The sequence below is a fragment of the Dama dama genome, chromosome 32, assembly GCF_033118175.1.
Source record: "Dama dama isolate Ldn47 chromosome 32, ASM3311817v1, whole genome shotgun sequence".
Taxonomy (NCBI): Eukaryota; Metazoa; Chordata; class Mammalia; order Artiodactyla; family Cervidae; genus Dama; species Dama dama.
The window spans coordinates 20034012-20061980 of record NC_083712.1 but is presented as its reverse complement, the minus strand read 5'-3'; the positions used below and the strand labels follow the sequence as shown (position 1 = coordinate 20061980).

The 27969-nt window shown below is 38.7% G+C and overlaps 1 protein-coding gene across 1 annotated transcript in view; it reads right to left on the bottom strand.

Annotated features, from left to right (window-relative positions):
• TENM3 (teneurin transmembrane protein 3) overlaps window positions 1-27969 on the bottom strand; it is a 701853-nt gene that overhangs the window by 142106 nt on the left and 531778 nt on the right. The window contains exons 5-6 of the mRNA XM_061134549.1: window positions 23490-23588; window positions 18499-18737 (exon numbers count right to left, since the gene is read on the bottom strand). Of these exons, the coding sequence (XP_060990532.1) occupies window positions 18499-18737; window positions 23490-23588 (338 nt within the window). The remainder of the gene's footprint in view (window positions 1-18498; window positions 18738-23489; window positions 23589-27969) is intronic.

Here is a 27969-nt window from a genome sequence, read left to right as displayed (position 1 = left end):
AGAAGCAGCCTTAGCACATTATTGATTGGAGATGCATAAACACCATAGACGTTAGTTTCTGCAAAAATGCCCCAGTTAATAATGTGCTAGAAATTACCTAGTATAATTCCTGTTTTTGCACAGCGGGAGAATACAGATTTTCAAGATGATCCCCAGTCAGAACTCTTTTAAATTAGTTGTAGTATCTGACATTTGTCATCTACAAAATTCATGAGCATACTTTTTATACTACCACCTTAGTCAATGATAAAAGAATTACAAAGATATCAACTTTAGAAATAACTCAGTGCTAAACTGTCAATCACCTTTGCAACCTATGTTACTTATAGCCCAATAGTCTGCTCTACACTACATCTGAAGGGTTTTGCCTGGTATTCTTAGATTGTAACTGAATTCAAGATGCTTAAAATTAAAATATTTCTTGTGTCACTCAAAAAATATTCTCTAATTCCTTAGTTTTTTTCTTTGTTGAAATGCCAAGAAAAAGATCTCATTAATTGAGATAATTTTGAGACACTATGCCGGTGAAAATCTACCAGTGAAATTTTATGAAGAAAATTTCAGGCTCTGAAATACCACTGAAGGGAGAGAAATTATAGCATCCGTTCCCCTTATTTTTCAAGGCTGATGGAGATGAAAGGAATGTGTGGTAATATATTTATTTCACCTCCTCCCCATAAAAAATCACGCATGCCATTGTTTTTAACCAATATATGTTGGTTTGATATTTAAAAGCCAGCATGTAGAAGACTTGAAACCAAAATGTGTCATTAAGGAAAATTACATGCCACCAAGGAGCAAATTCAGTGCCATTTTTAGTTCCATGTTGAGAGAAATGGTGCCAAATTTTGATCTTGTCTCTGGGGACCATGCCACTGAAGTTGTTATCACAGCTACTATTATTTCTACTGGCGTGCCTGTGTTCTCAGATACTGCCAAACAGGGACGGGAAGGAGGGGTGGTGACAGCTGGTGACATGGTCCAGCAATCTGCCAGAACCTTAGAGTAAATTACAGGGGATGTTGCGAAGCGAACACAGGAGCAAGCACCCTTGCCATCAGAAGCCTGAACCCAGCTTATGTCACCAGAACCCTGAAGAGTACACTCTGAGGTTTTGGCAACTTAAAATCTAGTTCTTAGCATGCCTGGCATTATTGGCTAAATGCTAGTTAATATTACAAGATCAAGCACGCATTCTCACAAAGACAAAAAAAGTAAGAGATAATATGAGAACCAGATTCTGGTAAAACAAACAAAAACAAAAAACTAAGCTAAACGATATCCTGAAAGTGTTTGCAATCCAGTTGGTTTAGCCTCCAAAACCTTCCAAGTTCATCTCAGCAAGCTAAGGTTGAAAGCTTTCCTGTCTTGAAATTCATTTCACATCCACCATGGTATGTTTTTCCCCAAAATAATCTTTCTGAGAAAGAATCATTAAGAACATGTTATCAGAAGCTGCAGGAAAAGCAAATCAGAATCTGATCATTTATAGTCATGAATGCAGTTTTCGGCACAGGCCGTGTGGCATCCTGGGGAGCCCTTACTTGACATTTAAAGAGACCTGGGTCCAAGTCTCAATTCTGGCTCTATCGAGTTCTGGAAGCCTGGCAAGTCCCTGGGCCTCTCTGAGGCTTAGATATCTTATTTATGTAAAAATCTGAAGCTTGCACTCACTGATCTTTAAGGTTTCTTCCAGATTTATATTCTATGGTATGTCAATATAATGTTTTAAAATATAAATATTTAGGCTAAATCATTGAGCATAAGGGATACAAAACATCTGGCATCAATAAAATATCAACATATTAGAATACCAGTGTTGTGGTTCCTTTGTCTTCATTTTAAAATAAAGTAAAATTGCATGGGCTCAAACTATCATTTTATGCATACTATTCCTTGGGTATCTTGCATTTTGAAAGCAAAATTTCTTCATTTTGTGTTTAAATTTCATGAATACATAAATATACATGATGCACATGTGCAATGATTAGATTTTACAGAGAAAATGAGAAGAATACTCTTAAATATAGGGCAATGATTTGATTTGATTCATGTTTCCAGAATGCAACCAAGGTTTCAATGCAAAATGAAAGTATCTCATGTAAAGATTGCAGTTTGTAACTTGGACCCCTACTGGTCTAAACTGTCATTAGGAATACATAGTTTTCCATAAATTAGCTTTTGTTTTGGATTTCCTGCTGTGTTCATATACATGTTGACGGAATGTGTTAGGCAATATTTTGGCATTCAAATCCATTATTATTTGTTATTAACTTTTAAGGCTAACGTTATTTCAAAAGTTTATACCTTGCTGACCCAAACATGGTTATTTGAAAATCAATATTTCTTTTGAAAGCTTAAATATTAGTATGTGCTCAAATTGCTATTAAAAAGATATCCCAACTATAAGATATTTTGATATTCAAAGGAATTAACACTTGATGTAGCAAGGTTCTCTGAGCATTATAATCTACTAGAAATCACGAGCTTCATGAACAAATAGTTTTGAAGGGGAGAAGGGGAGGGAAGTAAGGAACGACTGCTGATATTTTATATTCCTATACTGTGTATTTTGCTTTTCAATCCTTTCTTGGCCTGTGTCATTAATGGGCGTGTAAAACCATGGCTATGATTCAGCTCTGTAGGTTTGTTTCTGCCAGAATATTAGACACCTGTTCTTTTAGAAATAATTATATTAAAAATTATACTTTTAAATTTCATAGCCTTTTTTCTTTCTCCCCTATGGAGATTCAGTATACTGTGTTGAAGGATGCCGCTTAGTAAAACAGCAATTCCAGCTGCCCACTGACAGCCAGGGCTGAAGCTGACAGAGGCTTATGAAAATCAAGCTGTTGTTTCTGTCACGAAGAGAATTAAGTTGGGATTTCTACAACAGATTGTTTTCCTAGTGTTTCATTAGTTTTTCTCTTGTTTCCAGGTTCTGTTCTAGAAATGAAAGAAAATATTCCTTCTCCAACCAAATAGAAAGACTAAAAGTGTTCACCCTCATGACTGACTGCCCAGAGTGGCCAGTCATTATCAATAAGCCAGAGAATCTTTGAAGTAACAGTTGTCAGCGTTAAAGAATATGGTATGAGGACCCATTCCAAGAACATTCAAAATACAGAATGAAATCATTTACATGATTTATAGACCATGCCTTGCTTGCCAAAATACTGAGTTTGCCGTTATCCTGAAATGTTTGTTTCAGAGGATTCATTGGTGACAGTTAGTAGCAGCTTCACCATTGAAATCCCAAGGATCTACTCATTATTCAAAGGCTTGTTGTACTGACTCAATTTTAGAAATAATAATATTAAAAGGAATCTAGATTCCTTTCTCCTCAAAACGTTATTTAAGACCTATATCCTACTTTTATGCAAATAAATGTGTATAGATGTTAGTGACCTACTTAAGCACATAATATTTCCTTCACTTGTTTTAACTTTTTGGAAGAAGAGTGCAATAGACCTGAAAATGATAATTCTTTGAAATTTTAAGACACTTTAATCATCATTATTAAAAGACCTAACTATTAGGGATATGGAGATTCTTGGAGGAAGGCTGGTAGATTAAAATATGTCAAAAACCCAAACATGTATGGCTGAGGCCCCATCACCATTCACAAGAAACTATAACAATATTGTTAATTGGCTATATCCCAATATGAAATAAAAAGTTAAAAAAAAAACCACCTCTGTATAGGCCAAACTATTTATCTGGTGGTATCAGTTTGAAATCCTTAAATGAGTATATTTTTAAGACCTTTCCAGTTTAAAAATTTAGGTTTCTATTGTTCATTTTAACATGTCAACTTAGGAATACTGTGATATAGGACATACTTATTGCATACATTTGAGAAAACATCTCTTACAGTACAATTGTTGTAGGTACACATAAAAATATTCTTTGTCTTCCTTTAGGTGGTTTGTTTCTCCAACACTTCATTTGCTTTTAGAAAGATCTACATTTCTGCTCCAATGAATCAATAAAGGACAGTTAATGTGAAAAAATAAAAAAAGGTAAAATCCGGAAAAATAGCCTCTTCAAAATGTCCCTTTCATAATAATAATTATGAAATAATTAGTCCATTTCTTCCCTGAGAAGCTACATTTGAGAGAAAGAACATGATTTGTGAGTGTGTGAAAGTGTATGTGTGTGTGTGTGATTGTCAAGTGATAAATTTCATTAATAACAAAATCAAAGACCCTTCAGGAACACAGGCACAACCAGCTCAAGTAGTTTGCTGTTTAGGATTCATTTGTCAACAAAGATTTAGTCAGTGTCTCCCTTATCAAGTTCTGTTGCCTATGAAAGCTGAATGATGTGGAGACCACGTCACCACTTCTGACACCTCGTAGGGAACCATAAATTCCACACGTCCCATCAGCCTGCCTTGACCGCTCACGTCATCTCATCAGGCAGGGCTGAAAAACAGCTTGGGAAGCCAGTTTTCCAGCTGTTCCCCATTCATCTGGGCTCACGTGGAGAGCAGCTTTCCTCAGTTATGAACTTAACTATAATGAATGATATTTATGAAGCTGTTGTGGAAATTTTTTTCAAAGCAAAATACCGAGGAAGTCGTCTCTGATACCGTGGAGATGGCTCTCGCCGTCCACCTGCTTCTGTGTTTGGGGGTCTCAGGCTCCTTTCCTAAAAATAAATGACCCACTTTCCCACTTTCAACATGCAGTGCTTCTCTCTATGTGATTCTCTTCTGAGATCATAAGGAATATCTTTGAAGAAGTAAAATGCATCTAAAAACAGCTTTAGTCTTAAAATAAATAATGGTAAAATCTGTGATGACTTGAAATGACTGAAACAATATGGTTAGATTTTATGTATAAATTCTATGTAACTCAGTGTCTCAGGAGCTACATCATGAAGCTAGCTTGTAAAAACTACAAGTGGGGTTAAGGAACAGATGAAGCATCCAGAACAAAATTAAAAGATCCCATGGTAAAGACCTACAGCATTTTCAGTCCTCTCAGCAGGGATCCCTGTACATTTCTTTAATATGCTCTTCACCTTTATCATGTAATTGTGAACCTTCTATGGTATTGTTATATTATATATAAATATTTTTTTTTGGACACAAATGATTGTTATATATAAATATTTTTATATTTACATATTCAATTTAGTTTTTCCTTGTGAAAAACTTACTGGCAAAATTTTAAACACATTTTTATTTTTTTTTATAACAAACTGCAATTTTTAAGTAAATTCTTAAGTCTTATGAGAAACAATGCCCTCTGATATAGTGGAGTATTCTGGACTCAAAATAAGAAAACCTAGATAATATGCTTATCATGTTCATTCCCTAAGTCATGTCTGATTCTCTGAGACCTCACGGTCTCAAAGCAGGTTATAGCCTGCCTGGGTCATCTCTTCATGGGATTTCCCATGAAAGAATACTGGAGAGGGTTGCCACTTAAACATTGACTGGCTTTAATGCTAGTCAGGTCACTGATTCTCTGGGCCTAAGATTTTTCTTTCTAAAAAATTGTGGATACTGATATTTGATTCACCAGGTTGTGAAATAATAGCAGCTAAAATTAATTGGGCACTTACATTTTATAGGCACAGTGATTATTATTTTTCTTTTTATCATTAAAATTGAAATATAATTAATTTACAGTGTTGCATTAGTTTCAATTGTAAAGGAAAGGGATTCAGTTAAACATATATGCATATCTATTCTTGTTTAGATTCTTTTCTATCATAAAAAATAACCTATTTTTCTATAGGTTATTATAAGATATTGAAAATAGTTCCCTGTGCAACACAGTAGGTCTTTTAATAATTATTTTGTGAAATATTCCAAAGATCTCTACTATTAGTAATCCTGTTTACAATGACAAGGAAACCCAGGTTTATGGAGGTTAACTACCCTGCTCAAGATGACATAGCCGATAAGTGACACAGGTGGGATTACAAATTCAACTCTTACTGCTTTGAGGCTCTGTGCTTATAAACAGCATTCTAAAAATACATTGTAACGGGATATTCAAGTGTGACACCATATTTTCCCACAGAAGATCACTGTTGTAAAGGTTATGCCTTTCTGTGAATTCAGTGTTTAGGAAGGATATTCAATACTTGGTAAATTTAATGGGATTAAATTGACTGTGATCTTGGAAATAATTAAAAGGAAATGCCTGGGAAAAACAAATAAACATGTCCAAGATGCAGAAGTACTGTATCATTTTTTTTTTCCTCAGAGCAAAGGGCCTCATATCCTAGCTTCGCATACAGTAATACCATGTTAGGTAGCCTTGAGTGTCCTTCTACAGCCATGGAAAACCACAGGAAATGTAGGATGATAATGCAGAAGGCTTCCTCTCTTTTAGGGGCAGAAGCGATAAGAGGAGAAAGAGTTCACTAGTGGAGGAGACTGAAAGGGTCAGGCTGTGGCTATAACATTAGGGAGAAAAGACAATTCCAGTGGAGTCCATCAACACCAAGTCAGGCTGGCCGACGGGAAAAGCCACAAGGATGATCCTCTTTTTTTTTTGATGTAGGCCATTTTAAAGTCTTTATCGAATATGGTTCTATATTGCTTCTGTTTCATGGGTGGGGGGAGGGGAATTTGTTTTGCTTTTTGGCTGCGAGGCATGTGGGATCTTACCTCCCCAACCAGGGATCAAACCTATGCCCCCAGCACTGCCCCTGGAAGAAGTCCTAGTCATTAGACAGACACGGCAGTCCCCGGACGAGCCTCTCTGGAAGCCTGGATAAGTCACCAGTGATGAAACGCAGCAGTTCAAGAAAGAGACGGGAAGTTCTTATCTTCAGAAATACTGAGTATTTTCTCCCAAAACAAGTTAGTAGTACACAAAAGTGGCTCTAGCTAAAAAAAATATAATTGTTCTTTGATTCATTGTATATGTGCTTAAAATGCACCATGGAAGCATCTCAAGGTAATGTTCTTTCCCTTTCTAGGCCCAACTCAATAATGGAAATTGGACAGGTAGACCTCTTTGGTTCTCAAATGCAGAACAATGATCTCTATCTCCAAGCAACTTTTGAAATACAGGAAACACATGTTTTAGAAATATCTTCAAAATAGGTTAATATAGAACTCAGGAATGCTTGGAAACGAATGCGGAAACATGATTTAACAGCTTTTAAAATTATTTTCTGGGTATACTCTATAGAGAAAATTCTTAAAGCATAAAAGTGTGTTATCTAAAATTAAAGGAAAGGAACAAACAGAAACAGGCTATAAATTCTTGTGGAAATTTTAAATCTAATTACCCCAAATCTCCAAAGAAAGATTTCTTTCCACTTCTAGATATTAACTACAAAGAGGGTTCTAGCTAAACAAACTCAACAAATAAAAAATATCATAACTTCCCCCCCCTCAGATACTTCCAAATTTATTTTTATTATATCACAATGCATTGGTTTTAATATTCCTGAGAATTGATTTTTGGGGCCACATTTAGGTTTATGTGGTAATGCTTAAAATTTGTCCTTATGTCAGCATTTGCCAAAACACATACTACTACTTATTATTCTGGTTTTAGCAGGAAAACCTTTCTCTAATGCTCAAATTCAGTAAATACTGCATTTTATGCACTGCTCTAGCCTTCCACATTTTATTTCTCCTTTTAAAATAGACATCCTGATGAAAATTAGGCGCTCAGTGTTCACAGTCTAAGACATAATCTCTAAGAGGGCAAGGACTGTGTAAGGTTGCTCACTGCACTATCTGTGATAATGTCTCAATAAATAAATGTCCAAAGAATGATAGATGGATGGATGAATGAACGGTTACTTCCTTTTCTGATGTTATTTTATTAGGCCACTAAAGAAATGGTGGCATCTTATTGTTAAGGAAGGACAAGATGTGAGTAGTCTGAAGACATTCTAAGATGACACAGGAACAATAAACTAAAAAGAGTCACTACACATGTGCATTTTCTTTGATCTGTTTTATTTAAGGATGAAATCTTTGTTGGAACATAGATTCAATGGAACATAGAGGTTTTCTGCTGAATTCATTCCTAAGATTCCTAGCAATCCATCAAGCTCTTTTTTTTTTAACCTCATATATGCCAGTTACTTTTCCTTTCACTCCTCGGTATGTAGCTATTTCTCTCGGTACACACTGTTCTCCGTAACACTAATGTTGAAGCAAATGACATATGCAACACCGATTAAATATTTATGCAATGTAGCACTGAAATGGTAAATATTGTATTATGCTTTCCACTTGTCATTAGTCGGGAGTTGTTGCTACACTCTGCAAAAATGATAGCCTAACACAAAGAAGACAGCCCTGTATTTCACAGGCAAAATATTTATCTATAGCACAAACTAGAGTTTCGATGACTTTAAAGGTATTTCTTATTGCTGCTGTCCTTGGACATTTTTCAAGTCAGGGAGAGTCTTATATTTGAATGGTAAAAAAACAGCCTGCTTATACTATTTCCCATATATTATTCACTTTGAAAAGTTAAAGTGTTAGTCGCTCAGTCGTGTCTGATTCTTTGCGATCCTATGGACTGTAACCCGTCAGGCTCTTCTGTCCACGGAATTCTCCAGGCAAGAATACTGGAGTAGACAGCCATTCGCTTCTCCAGGGGATCTTCCTGACCCAGGGATCGAACCTGCAACTCCTGCTTTGTAGGCAGGTTCTTTGCCATCTAGGTCACGAGGGAAGCCCACCAAACTAAGAGTAAATAAGTAATTTTTGGTGAGGAGAGGACGAGCATACTTTCTGCATTTGTATAATTACTTGATTTTGGTAGTAATCTCTTTTTTTCTAGAGTAATACTAGAATCAACCTAAAACTAAACATTTTTATGTTTTGCTAATAAACAGCAGCAAAAAATCTATAACATCAAAAAACTCTAAGTGCACAATATATTGATTTTCCCCCACTATAGGTTCAATTCAGAAGTCACTGAAATGATTATACAGAGGTGGCTAGAGAAAGAACTGAATTTTAAGTGATCTCTCAATCTTTTCTAGGTTTCTAAATGATACGTTAGATCATGTAGAAGATAAATGAAATAAAATACTGATCTATTATTTAAAATTTTCAGTTTACAATTTTCAACCCACTAAAATACGAGCAATACATTTTTTTCCTTATATTGTGGTGACAACACATTAGTATTAAAAATGCCACCATTCCATCTCAGACAAAATGCATTTTACTGAGCGTAATACAATTAAGAGCTAAGGGAAGAAGCTGTCGTGAAATACGGTATATAATTCATCATTCGGCTGTGTTCAAGAACCTTATAAAATAGCACTTTTATGACAAAGACACGTCCAAAACAAAAGAATGTCACAACACATTTTATTTTGCCATCTGTATTTAAGTGGCTGATTTTTTCACAAAGCATAAAGGGCTGGCTTATTTTCCCCCCTGACCCTGAGTTGAATATATATAGCTAGTACCGTAATCAATTTCAAGGTATACAGAGAGGTAAAGATATTCATAAAATGCAAATAGACACAGAAGTAGGACAGATAACTGCTAAGGAATCATCACCACCACGAACCTGGATCCGACAGGTTATGTTTTGCTTGATCGAGGGAATGCTTATGTTGTTAAACAGCCTTTTTAGCAGATGTATGACAACATCTATTTTAGGAATCAGTTGGTAGCAGCTGTTCAAAGGAAATAAATAACTACATAGTATTTTTTCCTAAATGAAAAGGAATATTGAAAATGTGAGTAGTTCTTTGGTTAGCAGCCTATGTCAGAAGTTCATGAGAAAAACAATGTTGAGTTATTTGTCATTGAAAATGAATCCATAAAGCAGCCCCTTACAAGTTCAGACTTTCATGGGAAAAAAAGATTATTGAAGGTTTGGGAGGCAATAGGAAGTGTCTGTTTAGGGATACAGGGTTGTTTTTTTGTGTGTGGGTGATAGAAGTACTCTAAAATTGGTTGTGGTGATGACTGCAAAGCTGTATGAATATACGAATCGCCATTGACATGTATACTTTAAGTGGGTGAACTATATGGTATTTGGATTATATCTTAATAAACTGTTATAATGGACTTCCCAGGTGGAGCTAGTTGCAAAGAATCCACCTGCCAATGCAGGAGACACAAGAGACATTGGTTCAATCCCCAGGTGGGGAAGATCCCCTGAAGTAGGAAATGGCAATCCACTCCTGTATTCTTGTCTGGAAAATCCAACGGACAGAAGAGCCTGGTGGGCTACAGACCATGGGATTGCAAAGGCTCAGACACAATTGAGCACAGAGTCAATACTTTTAAGCTGTTATAAAAAAAATTAGTCATGGGGATTACTGGGTTGTGATAAACTTGGTCTAAAGGGCCAAAAATTGAGAAACTATGCTAACATGTGTAATTTTTTGAAAATAATTTTTGATGTAAACCATTTTTAAAGCTTTAATTGAATTTGTTATAATATTACCTCTGTTTTATGGTTTGGTTTTTTTGGCCAAAAGGCATGTGGAATCTTAGCTCCTGATCAAGGACTGAACCCACACCCTCTGATTGAAAGGTGAAGTCTTAACCACTGGACAACTAGGGAAGTCCCAAGCATAATGTATTTTGATAAGACTTTTGTTTTCTTGAGTTTCCCTTAAGTTTAAATTATATGTGCAAACTTTTATCTTATTGAAATATTCTTAATCCAATCACCATTCCTCTTAATCCAATCACCTCTCACTCTCATAATATCTTACTTGGTCTACTGCAATAGCTATATAATTATAAAATGAATGCAATAATTGATAACAACATAATACAGTAGAATATAGAAACAGCTAAATCAGGGATTTGACTGCTTTGAAAGAAATATTCCCATCTTAACATGATGTTCTTAAGATTAATGAGAAAAGTAAACCAAATCCATGTTCCTATTTTGTACTCATTTTGCTCAATAAAGAACTGCATTGCAAATAAATAAATAATATGTGCAAACTCTTTTGGTGCTACTCTACATGGTATTTCCCATGATAATTCTGTGGATTTTCAGACTCTGCCTAGCAGTATATGGTCACGTTAATGAGGTTGTGTCCATAATGGTGCTATTTGAAGTTTGTCTTGATTTGTTGCAGTTTTCACTGGTGTTAACACAGTAATTTCAACATATTTTGACCAGTATTTCCTAACGTTTCAATGATATTTACACTTTATGATAAGATTTGTGGGCATATTTCAATGTGTAAAAAGTTAAAATTTCAGGGTATCTCCCACCTAGGAAAAAGAACTTCTGTGAGTAAAGAACAATAATCAAGATGCCAACTCATCCCATAAATGTGAGCAAAAACAGAAGCAATGGTAAGCAGAAGACTATCTCCTTTCGATTCATTCTCTGGTGAACAATTGCTGACTATTGCCCATCTTCATAATTTTCAGATTTTAGAAAAACAGTTCAGCTCAGTTCAGCTGCTCAGTTGCCTCTGACTCTTTGTGACCCCACGGACTACAGCATGTCAGGATCCCCTGTCCATCACCAACTCCCGGAGTTTGCTCAAACTCATGTCCATCGAGTCAGTGATGCCATCCAACCATCTCATCCTCTGTCATCCCTTTCTCCTCCTGCCTTTAATCTTTCCCAGCATCAGGGTCTTTTCCAGTGAGTCAGTTCTTTGCATCAGGTGGCCAAAGTATTAGAGTTTCAGCTTCAGGCATCAGTCCTTCCATGAATATTCAGGGTTAATTTCCTTTAGGATGAATTGGTTTGATCTCCTTGCAGTCCAAGGGACTCTCAAGAGTCTTCTACAACACCGCAGTTCAAAAGCATCAATTATTCAGCGCTCAGCTTTCTTTACAGTCCAATATCCATACATGACTACTGGAAAAACCATAGCTTTGACTGGACGGACCTTTGTCAGCAAAGTAATGTCTCTACAAAATGGAGTAAATCAGGGCCCAGAAAAAGTGGGACAGCTATTTTTTTGGATAGGGCTGTATCACTAACCACTATCATTGAACCTAACCTTTATGTTTAGTAATCAGGAGAATTTTCACTGTGGAAAGGCATATCAACATAAAGATAATGCATTAGAGAAGGATCTTAATTGGGAGCTCAGTGATCTAAAGAAAACCACACATGACTCTGTTGAAAAGAGGTGTGCCGCATGTATAGACCTGGACATTTGATTTTTAAGAACTGGGATATGATAAATCATGGCCCATCTATTCTATGATGAATCAGCTTCAGCATAGTTTCTCGGTTCTTCATGGTTCTCAATTCTGCTCACTTCTCTGTCACAACATGGCTTCATGATCTCCCACGTAGACTAGTTTTCTAACAGTGGTATCTACCTTTGTACTGTCCAGACGGCAGCCACCAGTCAAATATGTAGCTGAGTTCAGATTATTTGTGTGCATGTGTGTGTGCTGAGTCACTTAGCTGTGTCTGACTCTTTGCGACCTCCTTGCCAGGCTCTTCTGTTCATGGGATTTTCTAGGCTAGCAGACTGGAGTGGGTTGCCATTTCCTACTCCAGGGGATCTTCCGCACCCAGGGATCGAACCTGCGTCTCTTGTGTCTCTTGCACTGGCAGGCAGATTCTTTACCACTGTGCCATCTGGGAGGCCCCTCAAATTAATTAACAATAATAAAAGCTAAACTCCAGGCTCTTAGTTACACCAGCCACTTTTCAAGGGCTCTCTAGTCACGTGTGTCTAGTGGCTATGACTAGGACGCTAGAAATGTTTCCTTCATCAAGTACCACATCTGACCGTGCTGCGGTGGATCACAATACCATCACCAGGGAGCCTGTTTGAAACACAGACTGTTCTCACACTGGACCTGCTCAATCAGAATGTGCATGTTAACAAGATCCCCAGGTGATTCCTAGAAGCCGTTAAGTCTGAAAAGCCCAAGTTTCGACTTTCTGTCTTAGAATTACATATTTTGGAATGCCACTAGAGCAATTTTTCAAAACATAAATGTGATGCTTTTTCACTACAATGCTTCCATTTCTTCAGTTTCTTCCCTCTTTTCAGTTCTTCAAAAACCTCATGGGAGGCCCCATAGATAATGTCCTGGGATCCTTGGTAGTTTCCAGTCCAGCTTCCATCATTTACTGGCCTGTGTGACTTTAAGGTGAAGTGCCTTTCTTTTTTTTTTTTTAGTTTTTTTTTTCCATTTATTTTTATTAGTTGGAGGCTAATTACTTTACAATATTGTAGTGGTTTTTGTCATACATTGACATGAATCAGCCATGGATTTACATGTATTCCCCATCCCGATCCCCCCCCAACCTCCCTCTCCACCTGATTCCTCTGGGTCTTCCCAGTGCACCAGGCCCGAGCACTTGTCTCATGCATCCAGCCTGGGCTGGTGATCTGTTTCACCCTAGATAATATACATGTTTCGATGCTGTTCTCTCTAAACATCCCACCCTCGCCTTCTCCCACAGAGTCCAAAAGTCTGTTCTGTACATCTTTGTCTCTTTTTCTGTTTTGCATAGAGGGTTATCGTTACCATCTTTCTAAATTCCATATATATGCGTTAGTATACTGTATTGGTCTTTATCTTTCTGGCTTAGGTGAAGTGCCTTTCTAAGACTATCCTATTTGTTAAGCAGAGATGATAACTCACGGGGCTGCTGGGAAAATGAAAGGAGGAAATTCATACGCAGCTTCGAACACAGTGGTGGCACATCGTGAGCCTCCATAGGCACTGTTCTGGACCATTCATGCTTTTTCCTTCCCCGCCTTGGATGACCTTGTCTCACGGTGATCTCCCACCAACCATAGTGATGTCAAGCCCAGTGAAATGAATTCCTCTGCATCTCTCAAACATCATCTGCTATTCCTACATCAAGTCTTTTCCCAACATCTTCAGCCAGGGGCAGGTGTTTCTGTCTTTCCTTTTCTTTCTCTCTCTCTCTTTTATCTCATTTGGAAAAAGATGTTATGAAAGCATGTTCTGTTAAAAGTGCACAGTATACAGACATTTGCACACATCTTTATCACTTGACTGGCAGCTTCTAGAAGAAAGGGCTAATTTGAACCTCTAATGCAGTGGAGTGACGAGAAAAATGCTGACCTAAAAATGGTTACTAAAAAGCCATAGAAGTACCAGAAGAAAGTTTTTAAGTGACCTTTAAAAAACAATACTTGGAATAAATAAGAATTTTATAGGTATAACATGAACACTAGAAATGACAAGAAAAAATTGATAACTTTGATTACTTAAAAAATTCCATATAGTATATGGCAGGGCAACCAAAAACAAAGTTCAGAATAAATTGGAAGAATATATAACATATGACAAATGATTCATATTCTTAATCAACATGTACAATTACCGCCTAAAAAAATAAAAACCCCAAGAGAAAAATACAGGAAACTAGGCTATTCAAACACATACAGAAAAATTACAAATGGTCAATAAGCGTTTGAAAAGATATTCAGCCCTACTAGTAAAAATTGAAAATGACAATAAAATATTTTAACCTAAGAGATTGCTAAGAATTAAAAATATTGATTATACACAGCACTGATAGCTGTATAAACTGAGGGTAACTTGGACCTGGTTTGCTAAATTTAAGACACGCCTACACTTTGGCACAGAAAATTTCTTTCAAAGAATTTATTCTGATCAAAAATTTCATCGATGGAAGACACCCTGCACACACAAACACACACACAAATGCATAAGAAAATGGTCATGTATTTTTGGAAATTGGTTAATTAAAAATAGGTGCTAAACGATAGTTTGTGTGTGTCTGTTAGTCACTCAGTCATGTCTGACTCTTTGCAACCTTACGGATTGTAATCCACCAGGCTCCTCTGTCCATGGAATTTTCCAGGCAAGAATACTGGAGTGGGTTGCCATTCCCTTCTCCAAAATGATAGGTTAGTGAGTGAGAAAAATCTGGTACAAAATGCATTAAAAATATGGACTTCTAGGTGTATATATGTGTGTGTGTTATGTGTGTTAGTGGCTCAGTCGTGTCTGACTCTTTGCGACCCCATGGACTGTGGCCCACCTGGCTCCTCTGTCTATGGGATTTTCCAGGCAAGAATACTGGAGTAGGTTGCCATTTACTTCTCCAGGGGATCTTCCTGATCCAGAGATTGAACCCAGGTCTCCTGCATTGCAGGCAGATTCTTTACCATCTGAACTAGCAGGGAAGCCTAGGTGTCTATGTGCATGGACAAATATCTGAAAGGGTGGACACCAGAAAGTTAACAGCAGTTACCTATGCAAAGATATAACATTGACCTGTGGGAATTAATTTTCACTTTCTTTTCGGCTTCTGTCTCTGACATTTTGGTTAGGAATAGGAATCTGAATGTAACGCAGGAAACCTGGATCTAATCCCTGGGTTAGGAAGATTCCCTGGAGAAGGAAATAGGAATCCACTCCAATATTCTTGCCTGGGAAATCCCATGGACAGAGGAGCCTGGCAGGCTACAGTCCATAGGGTCGTAATGAGTTGGCCATGACTGATTGACTTTCACTTTGTCTCTGAGATAGGAAAAACCACCAAACACAAAGCCAGTCTCCTCTCTCCCTTCTTTTCTGACTATTCTGAGATAATTCTACCTTAGAGAAGAGACTGGTAAATGCTACATTCTCATAACTTCTCTTGACCTTACTGGAAGGTGAGAAAGAAAATTCTAGGAGACAAATAATCCCTCAGGCCCTTTATTTCTTTAAGGCTTTGACTTTATATTGACAGTCAATACGAGGGAAGGGGACCTCTAAGGGAATGGAAACAATTTAAGGATAGCTGTGCTTTTGTGAAAGGTGGTAAGGTCAATCTGATGATGACATTGGTCTCCCCATTGATTCTAGGGTTTATCAGGCTGATCTGCCTGGACAAGCTCTCCACCACTCAATAGAAAAGGACAGCCCTCCCGGAGAGAAAAGTGTCCTCCTCTGTTTTTCAAGGGTAAAGGCAGTATCTTCACTCTCAAGAAGATTTATCATGCTAACTGATGAAGAAGTGAAATTCTTTACCCGACCTAAACAGCAGCAAAGAAATCACTGTGTTAAGAATGCAAGTTATTTAAGCACAGAAAGACCAGTGAAAATTCCAAGTATATTTGTGTGCTTATGTAAAGCAATAAGAGGATGGCTTCATTCTTTGATGATAAAAGTAATTTTTCTAGATTCCATATATATGGTGCTGCTGATCCTTCTGCAGGGCAGGAATAGAGAAGCAGACATAGAGAAAGGACTTGTGGACCCGGAGGTCGAAAGGAGAGGGTGGGACGACTTGGGGGAGGAGCGCTGATAAACATACAGTATTATGTATAAAACAGAGGGCTAGTGGGAACCTGATGGACAGCACGGGGAGCTCAGACTGGTGCTCTGTATAGATGGGTGGGATGGGGGAGGGAGGGAAAACATGTATATATAAACATACATATGTATACATACACATACATATGTGTATATATACAGCTGATTGCCTTCATTGTACAGCAGAAATTAATACAACACTGTAAAGCAATTATACTCCAAGGAAAAAAAAAAGTAATTGTGTCAGATAACACTTGGATTGTATCACCTTAATTTCCAGCACAGTAACTAAATCACAACAAACGTTCAACAAATATCTGTTGAACTGACAAGAGTATGTGAGTATTTTAAAAATATAATTTGTATGACTTCCATGCAGATAAAGATAAAATCAAAGGGAGATGTTTAAAGTAGGATGCTAACCATGAAAGAGTAAAAACTGATAATTTGAAAAAAAGGAACACTTTGAGTTTGTATTTAGGAGTCTGATATTCAATTATATTCATTGACAGATCCTTGAAAGGAGGAAAGGTTTACAAAGAATAGTGATCTGATCTCACATTAAAATGCTATTTTTCTTCCTAATCACACAGGGTAAATAAAACTAAATAGTAGCAGAGCTGATACACAAAACATTTAACAGTCTATTAAATAAATATTTAATAGGACACAGGCACTTAAGATCAGGAATGATGTCTGACAACACATCAACAAAACAGACACTGAATTCCAACCCTGCGTAGTACTTATTTATCGGTTTAGCATGCACTACAGTAAAAAAAAAAAATCCCCTACTAATATGCTTAATTTATTACATCCCACTTATGACTGTTACATTTGAGAAACAAATAATGAACAAATAGTTAACCAAAAGAGACGCTCTTCAAGGCTGGATATTTTCTAGCTAAATACTAGCAATCTGTTTGTGAAGGCTGACTGTTGTCGTTGTGACAATCCTGTACCACAAGTGTTACAAAACGGCACAGAAATGTATCACCAGCGTGTGATCTCAGCGAATGACAACCCTTTCGGTACCCGGTTCGGCCACCTTCACAAGGAGGGAGTTAACTCGGACGATTGAAAGATGACAGAAAGGCCTCATCTTGTTCTCACCTCTGACGGACAGCGGCTGTACCAAGCCCTGTGATGAGGGTGATCAGGCTGTGTGCAGGTTGAGAGGGAAGGGTGCCAGGTCCATGAGTGACGTCAGCCACCGTCATAGAATCAGAAGTCACAGTGGGTAACATGCCACCGCACTGCTCCCCCCGACTCAACTATCTCTCAAGTTCCTTCATGCTCTAAAATCCTACTTTCCTCTTCAATGATGTGACTCAAGATGGTCACTTCACTTCCAAAGGACATAATTCATTTTAAGGAGTATTATAGCTAAAGACAGAAACCGGTTCACCACAAAAGGGTCCTCCTATTCTACAGACAGCCCTGTGACACTTACTCATTTATGGGATTTCACTGGGCATCACAAATAGCTCTGCAAACCTGAGGAAGCATCACTGGCTGTTCTTGGTGAAACACATAGCTTGTGATTTATCTCAGAGGACATGATTTGCTTTTCGATGCCGTATGCCTTTCTCTACACACTTAGATCAAGATTGAATATGGTCATTTGTGACATTTGAATAAGCCATTTGCCAATAGCTTAAATGCTCATCTATGTTCTGAAATAGTTAAAGAAAAGACACATTTGCAACTTCTCTTAGCAGCTCCAATCAGGTGACAAAAAACCACAATCCGAAAAGGTGGAAAACCCACATAGAGGGACGTGTACATCATCCAGCCCTTGTTTTATGGATGCACAGCTCTCTGGAGAGAAGTTCCTGAGTGCCCGAGGATGGCCCTGAGTGATGGGTTTTACATTTAGACCGCAGACTTGGCTGAAAGACAAGCACCATCACGAGGAGGAGCAGAGAGCTCCCTACCGAGGCCGCCCTGAAGGGGATTCCTACACAGAGCCCATTCCTGCAAGCGCATGAACTACTTCCTGGACATGAAATGTCACAGAAGTGTCCACACTCACGAGAGACAAATGCAACACAGATGGATGCTCCAGTGAGTGTCCAAGGCAGCCCTCGCACTTCACGCAGACAGAGCTTCTCCATTTATCTACATAACGAGAATGACCATTTATCATACATCAGGACCAACTTCTCCCCCATGTCGTACAACCTCTGAATACAAGCCCTGCCCAAATAAACACATAAAACCAACTGAACAATCAGGCAACGTCCCCAGGTATAGACAAAAGAGTTCTAGAAACGGGCTCTTACCTATAAAATACGACAGCAGTATTGCCAGGAGCACTGAGACCCCTACAGCGCACAGGGCGGTACATTTCCAGCTACAGTACTTAGAAGACTTCTTGAATTTAAAAGCACTTCTTGATAGGGTGTTTCTAGGTAGTGGCCGAGTAGGTGGCGAGTAAACAGAGCCAGAGGCCATCGTGTATCCTGGCGTGGCAGTGCTGAACAGTGGCGTGGTCCCTGTTCCCGTTTTGAATAGGAAATGCCTGCAGGACAGGAGAAAATCATTGTAAGATGCAAATATACTGTGATCAGAGAGACAGAGACGGCGAGGCATGGATTCACCTCTTGTCCTGTCTCTCTCTGGCTTTACAATCATTTACTACATAGAATGAAAAAAAAGAGAGACATTAAGAAAATGTTTTAACCTAAAAACCCAACTCGGAAACATGACTTTGAAGAGACTGATTTATCATGAACAGATGAGGAGGAGTAACACACACAAATGACGCCTGTCTCTTCCAGTAGGCGTCTGGAGAAACGGCTGAGGAGTTCTAATCACACCATTTTCCTGTACAAAAGCATTCTGGAAGTTTCCTTTATGGACTGCCTTCAGAACACCTCACATGTTGCTGAAGGAAAGCACTGACATGACTTTGCAGCCACATGTGGCCGTGCTCCATGTTAGGATATGTACGCCTACATACAGAAGCACGCATGATCACGTGGAACATGCTGCTTTCTTTCCTGGGCATGCTTGGAAAATTCTCACCTGTCCCCCACCTCCCACCACCCATATCAAGTACTGCCAAGCTTGGCCACAGGTGGTTGGCCAGTTTTCAAGGGAGGCAAACCAATTTTATCTTTTGCTTATGTCAAACATAACTAGCAAAGTAAGTCTGCTGGGGTGAGGGATGGAGAAAGGGAAGCAAACACAGAACACTTTCTAAAATCAGCCTCAATGAATGAAGAGGCTAGTGAAGCAAGTTTTTAGATCAACTTCCCAGGTGGTGCAATGGTAAAGAATCTGCCTGCCAGTGCAGGAGATGCAAGAGATTCGGGTTCGATCCCTGGAGTAGGAAACAGCAACCCACTCCAGTATTCTTGTCTGAAAAATCCCATGGAGAGAGGAGCCTGGAGGGCTACAGTCCACAGCGCTGCAAAGAGTCGGACACGACTGAGCAGTTGAGGACACACAGACACACACAGAAAGATTCCCTAATGATTAGAGCTGAATGACAGTGGGGCAAATTGCCTCTGAAAGTTCTCTGCTCTCTTACTTTGAAAATGTCTAAGCAGAAATTGAGTGATCACATGAAAGGAGTGACTGGGAATTCTTTACAAAAGATGACTAGTTTTAAGATTCCTATGAATATTAGTTAGTTAGTTAAGTCGCTCAGTTGTGTCTGACTCTTTGCGACCCCGTGGCCTGTAGCCCACCAGGCTCCTCCGTCCATGGGATTCTCCAGGCAAGAATACTGGAGTGGGTTGCCATTTCCTTCTCCATGGGATCTTCCCAACCCAGGGATCGAACCCGGGTCTCCCGCATTGCAGGCAGAAGCTTTAACCTCTGAGCCACATTAAATGTCCTCAAATTGAGAAAAAAGCATCATGTTTGAAATTTCATAGTATGTGAGTATCTTACTGTGTTTTTACTTTGTGTCCTAACCTTTTCTATTATTTTCCCTAATAACATGTCCAGTGAGGTCAACAGACTCTGCTCTCTTTCATATGCAGGAGACTATAGGAAATAATCTGGAGTATTCCATCATGGTACAAAACAGCCTGGATGCAAAGGGTGATTTTAGATGGGATACAGTTGAATATTTTAAATTGTAATACAAATGAATTTGTTTTAGTGGCTATTAGAAAATAGACTGAATATACCAAACAAGTTAAGGGGGTTAAAGGGGCTTCCCAGGTGGCACTAAAGTGGTAAAGAACCGGCCTGCCAAGGCTGGAGACAAAAGAGACAGAGGTTTGATCCCTGGGTCAGGAAGATTCCCCTGGAGGAGGCATGGCAACCCACTCCAGTATTCTGGCCTGGAGAATCCCATGGACAGAGGAGCCTGGTGCATACAGAGTCGGACACGACTGAAGCGACTCAGCGCAAACAAGGGGTTAAAGAACAGAACCTAGAAGGTAGATGGCTCAGGTTCAAATCCTGGTTTACTACACTAGGTTTGTGTCCTTGGGGAAGGTATTTAACCTCTCTCTGTGTTTTGGTTTCTCAGTATGGAAAACAAGAATAGTATCTATCCATCAGCGTTGTTATTAGGCTTAAATGAGTTAATGTTCTTACAGTAAAGTACCTGGAATACAGTAAGCACAATATAGGGCTTCCCGGGTGCCCGGTGGTAAAGAATCCACCTGCCAACGCAGGAGACATGGGTTGGATCCCTGGGTCAGGAAGAGCCCTGGAGAAGGAAATGACCACCCACTGAAGCATTCTTGCCTGGGAAATCCTTTGGACAGAGGAGCCTGGTGGGCAACAGCCCATGGGGGTGCAAAAGAATGGGACAGGGCTTAGTGACGAAACAGCAACAACCGCCAGGACAATGTAAGTGTTGAGAAATGAAAGAAGAAACAAGCTTATGATTTAACAACATATTATTGCTTAGGCAAGGCTGACCAGGGATTTATGTTACAAAGAACCCATTTCCAGGAAAATTATTAAGTGAATTAACTGTGTAGCTGATGTACAGATATGGTAAAAGTCATGAAAATTTGCCTCACAGGTATAGTGGGAAGAATTCTAGATTAGAAATCAGAAGGGCTAGGTTTAAGTTCCTGATCTAACATTTCCTAAATTTAGGATCCTGTTTTCATGTGTAAAATGAAGCTAATGATTTACTTACCTTACAAAGCTGTAAAGAAGTTAATGCGTCTAAAAAGGCTTTGTCAACCACAAAATTAGAACACATGCAGATGACAAGTAACCACTTCTATAAATTATACTAATGACCATATTATGAGGTCCATTTCCCCCCAGAGAACTACTTTATAAAGCAAACTTTGAAGTTTACAACCTGAATTAAACGGTATGTTGGAAGCAGTGTTTTGGCACCTGCTACCGTATTGATATTCAGCCTAATCATTAAGTACGTGGGCTCTGGCGCCAGACTGAAGGTGAATGTGTTAGTAGTTCAGTTGTGTCCGACTCTCTGAGACCCCATGGACTGTATCCCACCAGGTTCCTCTGTCCATGAGATTTCCCAGGCAAGAATACTGGACTGGGTTGCCATTCCCTTCTCCAGGGGATCTTCCTGACCCAAGGATCGAATCCAGGTCTCCTGCACTGTAGGCAGATTCTTTACCGTCTGAACCACCAGGGAAGCCCATGCCTGGGTTCAAATTCAGACTTCACCTATAATTAGCTGGATAATGTTTCTAAATTGCTCAAATTCTCTGTGTGTTGGTTTTATCACCTATAAAACGGCAATAAAACATGACCTATTATGAAGGCATCTTATGAGGATTAAATGAGTAACGTACATGACATGTTTACATCCGGCACCAGGTTAGGTGTCCAACACACACTGAAGAGACCCTCCTGAGATTCCTGCAGCTCAGCGCCATGTGTGGGAAGCAGAATGACTTCTGTGGCTTCCAGAGCAGCAGAAAAAAGAGAGAGGGTGTTGCTGTCACTGCAAAGAGGCCGTGCAGACAGGGATGCAGGCCGTCACAGCAGTCACACAGTGACTGATGCTGAGGGGACAGACAGAAGACCGGTATCTGGGTGAAGACTCAAAGCCTGAGGGGCAGCTCGCTCTGCTCACAGCATCAAGTCAGGGGTCGGGGGTGGGGCAAAGACCCAAATTACCCAAGGGAAGTCCCTAGGGTTGAGGGTTTCAAGTAAAATACAGACAGAGATATTAAAAGAAAAGGTCATTTATCTGGCATACGAATGTGGATGGATACAAATGGTATATCCATGGAGTAAGTTGGCAGCCTGTCTTCTCTGGTTAGAACGTAAACTCCACAAAGTCTCATTCGCCCCTGTCTTTTCAGGACTTGCAAAGTTCTTGGCACAGACTTGTTGCTCCACAGATATTGTGAGATAAAGAAAATGGTGACTATTATGCCAATGTGGAAAGTGAGTCTCAGAAAAAAGTACCTGGGACAAAGACTCACGGCTAATAAACAAATGATAAAAAATAAATAAAAGTTGGAAATGATCGCAAACCTCAACCTGGAAAATGTGTTAAAGGTTTATTCCAAGTGGTTGGGTCATTTCTGAATAGAAAATGGGATTTGACTCTAAGCCTTTAACACGGAAAACATGGATCAAGACAAGGTGTTAGACACATGTTGACCTCAAATTAGACACCTTTGCTTCAGTTTCTAAAATTTGTGGTATCAGTACCTGATGTCCACCTGCTCTGCTGATCCTGGAAAAGAATTATTTCAAGAACTAGGCTTGAGCCACTATGAAATTATTATTTTTCTTAGAGTAAAATGTAACTTTGAGACATTGTTGAAAACAAAGATATATTACTCAAAAATACATTGCTTATCAATGTGAGTGGAACTGAAGACTCTTAACTTTCAAGGAGTTTCTAAGTTATTTAATACATAAGGTTACTTTTGTTTCTGCAAGAGAAAATAGAATTTTTATGTATTTATTGACACTGTCTTTAAACCTCAGAAGTGCATTTCCTCTTCCTCTGTGTAAATGACTTTCTACGTCAGGGGATCCTCCAATTAGTACCTTAGAGATTTGCATAGTAAATAAAGAAACATTATAAAAACATTGAAAGAGAAATAAAATCACCCATGAATTTTATTCTAGAATGACGGGTCTTCAATAGTTTTGGAAGGCTTCTTAGTATGTAAGTACAGAAAGAATTTGTAAAGACTGCTTAAATTGATGCATTTTGAAAGCATTTACAAATGGTATTGTTCATGCGAGGATGATGCCTTTAGGAATCTTTAAGGCTTCAAAACAGGTTAAAACACACATGCAAAAATCTCTTAGACATTAACTAGACTGGTAGAAAAGTTCTGTGTCAACATACTTTCTATAGAGAACATTTGGTTTCAGATTTGGTAGGAATCTGTCCATTTTTAGGTTCAGGCAGGATGCCGTCTTTCCAAAGTCAGCAGTGTCGTTTCCACTGCAATACAGAAAACACAGAACACTGGCAAGCGGATTTTGTGACTTTAAGCCCAGGAGTTTTAAAAAAAACTGTTTCAAGGTCGAACACAATGCTCAGTTTACGTCTGGAGCTCCACAAATACCTAAGAAATGAACAGGTAAAGGGGAAACTGGAATGCAGCTACATGAAAAGCACACAAGGAGTTTCCAGAACATTCTTTTATCACCTAATTTTAAGGCGCTTACTCCTGTGTATGTCATGACAGTCTTTCCCACCCTGTGACACTCTGCCAGGTCATACAGCCTTGGGAATATGCTTCTCATATATCAAAAATTCGGCAAAAATTACTCTCAAAAGCATTCTGACCCGGCATCCATGCGAGATTTGGAGAATAAAGGGAGAGATGCGGTTTCCTTCTCAGCCCATATTTGGGAATGAAACCAGAGGATCCGGGGAGAATGTTCCCCATTGTATTCGGCAATAAAGCAGAAGCTGCAGCGGCAGCCTCTCTGTAAGCGGCTGGTTTTTTTCTGATGTTTCTAATGATGCCCGGCGTGGTGCCTGCCTCCAGGTCCTCTGCTATTTGCGCCACCATTTTCACTCTGGCGATGAACTCGGGATGCACACTTGAAGAGAGACTATCAGAGACTGGGATGAGGAAAATCAATTTCAAAGCCCCAAAGACAGCCGGTACAGAAGGTCACCGAACATTAACGCTGCTTTGTGGCTTTGGAATCTTGAGGGGGATTCTATTAAGAACAACAAACAGACAAGCACCGTGGAATCGCGTGGCATCATTAACTGTGAGGCCGAGGAGCAGCGAAAACATACGTGGGGAGGATCACCCGGTATTAAGCACAATTAATAGCTGCTCGTTTTTCTTCTGAAGTTGAAAGATCTGTTTCTTTGTTGATCTGCCTTCAGACCAACCTTTTCATTTCAGCTTTCTGCCTTCGGTTCTAGCTTCTAATTTCTGATGCTGTGATGGGTCTTGTCCTGGGACATGTCACAAATTAAATATTACTATCTATAAAAGGATACAAATGAGCTTATTGACAGAACAGGAAAAGACTCAGAGACTTAGAAAACAAACTTAGGGTTACAAAGGGGAAAGGTGGGGCGGGGAGGGATAAATAAGGAGGTTGGGATTAATGCACACACAGAACTATATACACAACAGACCATCAGTAAGGACCAGGGAACTGCTCAGTACTCTGTAATAGGTTTTCTGGGAAAAGAATACGAAAAAGAATAGATACAGGTATATGTATAATTGAATCACTTTACTGTATACCTGAAATGAACACAATATTGTCAATTAACTATACTCCAATATAAAATAAAAATTGAGAAAATCAGTCGGGGAAGAGGCTGAATCGCCTTGTCTTTCTCGCTGTCCCCATTCTCACCTTTTTGCCACTGATGGTTCCTCTGTCCTTGACGTCTACCTGACAGACGCAGAGTTAATTTTCAATGACTCTTCTCTTCTGCCTGCCCCCTCCTCCCACTAGCATTGAACTGTCAGAGAATCTTGCTCTCTTTCCTCCACAGCATTTCTCCCTTGCTTTTATTCTTCATTTCATGCATTTTGCTTCACTGCCAGGGTGGAGCAGTTCTTCTGAGTTCTCACAGCTCAACGTCCTCATTTTAATTTGTTTGGCCAAAGCCAAGAACGGGCACAAGTAACATTTTCATTTCAAATTTTCTTTTACTCTCAAGTGAAATGCCATGTTTTTAATACTGAACCCTCACAATACATTTACAGTAGTTAATACAATTACCTCTATATGCCCACTCATAATGTCTATCTACCCTTACCTCAGGCCACTTACAACTGCTTCCAGTCATTTATTTTGCTCTTTTACTCAATCTCTCAGCAGGTACGCTTTGTTCCTTGCTAACTCTTCACTTTTGATGGAGTTAGTCTTTCAAAGTAATTACTTTGAAAAAACTTAACTATCATTAAAATTTTTAGTGGAGAAATAATAGGGCTTTTTGAGTTATTTTAAATATGCTTTTCTATATTATGTTATATGTAATATCAATTCATTCAGCGCTCATTTTATAAGATCCTAACATCATGTACAAAATTGAACAAGTTATAGGGTATAATTAAATTCTAATTGTACAAGCGTCACCAGGAAATAAACAGGTTAAAACCAGTCTTTTGTTCAGGAGGTTAATATAATCATGATGTTCCTCTAAAATCAAAGAACATGGCTTAGTAAGTTGGAAATTATAGGAACCAGATGAGGAGAAGCACCCCAGAAAAATGTGTTACAGTATCATTTAAAGCTATGTGAATGATTTCCTCAATGGACCACTGGGATGGAAGATAAAAGTCAACAAGAAAGTGTGTAACCACTGGATGAAATTTTAATAGATTAACTTCATAATTGGTTATCTTCATAGAAAAAGAGTTTTTCCCTTCTCTTTCAGTTTTATTTAGTGTTAAAAACCTTTTGAGAGATGAGCAAACAAAGCCAATGATTAGAATGAAAAAGAGAATAATAGTCAGTGCTCAGCTTCAGTCCCTAAGGCACAGCTGAAACCTTCACTGGTGAGATACAGGCACCTGGAGAAACATTCCTATTGTCCAAAGCCTGTTCCATCTAACGGGAAGAAAGGCTCTATTGCACAGGAATTATTGATACTTTCTTCCTCTTCTTACAGTCTCTGTTGAACAGAGAGAGTAATTTACATCAAGCTAAATGTGAACTGTTTAAATGTCTTGATGCCTTGCTTTTTATGTTTCTAGGCAAATCAATAAAAAAAAACTTACCCAGAATATAGATTGCTTGCTTCAAATTGGATGCTCTGATTTCAAAGACAACGCGCCGGTAAGAAGAAAGATTGGCTCTATTTGGCCAAATTTACAACCTTTTCAGAATCCAAAGTTCTCACTTAAGAGCTCAGGAAATTTGAAGGTACAGGTTCTTTTTCCTTCTGGCAAAATATAACTTTCTAGATTTAAGAGGCTTATTAAAGGTCTCATAAGATTGCCTCAACTTCAAACGACTCTTCCGAAATGACATTTTCAGATTTAAAGCAAATGAATCCCACACTTGTGGATTAAATTTACCGGGTAATATATGAAGGCTAAAATTAACTACAGAGTTCAGATAGTTTTAGTCACTTGATAATGCTGAAACAATGGATGGTTTCCCTGGAATTCATCTTAAGATAAAATACTTAAAATTTTTTTCAAAATATAAAAAAATTCATTATTGTATGTTGTCTTCCATATTGCCAATTACCCTGACTTAATTACTTGTGGTCTATCATGGAGAGTATATATATTAAACATTGCAGGAGTTAAAAGAGCCCCAAATATTTGTCAGTATATAAGAAATGATAAAACTGAAAGATGATATGAACTATTATCTAAGAACTTTGAACCTTAAAACCTGTGCTTCATTATTGAGCATTTTCACTATCAAATTCTGATTTTTCAATCTTAAGGCCAACTGGATTATCTGCTAAATATATTTTTAACAATGTGTTTGTAACTGATTAAAAGACCTAAAAAAGCAGTTTGCTGAAGTGATGGGCTTCAGGATAATGATCCAAGCAAATACAAATTTTGGGGGGCAGCTATCAAACAGAAACCTAAAGAAAGCAAGTCCATGTAGAAAATTAGTTATCTCTATTCAGGGCTGGGTTCCTGTTAGTTTTCCTTACCTTTCAGCAACTGATGCTCAACAGATACCCAGAGACACCTGGGGAATTACTTACTGTTCTTAAATACCTAACTGTTTGGAAGGAATCTCCATCAGTCGAGGATGATGGCACTCAGCAGTTCTGTGAAGATTCCAGAACTAAGAGACTGTAGATGCTGCTATGAATTTTCAGGGAGAAGCCCACCCACACTAACATCTGCATAAGACTGCATAGAGTATTCTGCAGTCAGCTATCTTTCTCATGGAGCCTTCCATGAGATTGATTTTGGACCCACAGGTTTTGGTAGAACCTTGAGAATTTACATAGTCAAGGGTTAGGCCACCAACAGGAGCAGAAATGTGCTTTGAGACTATTAAATATGTTAAAGCAGTGGTTCTCAAACTATAGCTTGCAACAGAATCCCTTGCAAGGCTTGTTAAGACATAGAAGGTCTGGGGTAGAACACCAACAGCTCATGCTGCTGCTCCAGGGACCATACTTTTGAGAACCACTGCAGTAATGGAACTGGTGTGTTAGCTTCTTAGCTTGGGTTTAGCTTCAAGACTCCCATCCAGATTGTGTAACAAAACAGAAAATCAACCCAAAGACTCTTGCTTAAACAGTCACTGCTGCTAGCTCTCTTCAAGTAGTTTAGAGCAAATGGAATGTGTAGGACATGAGGTTTGATCCATCCGACCTCAGGATCCAAAGGCTTAACCATTTTTCACCGTATTATGTT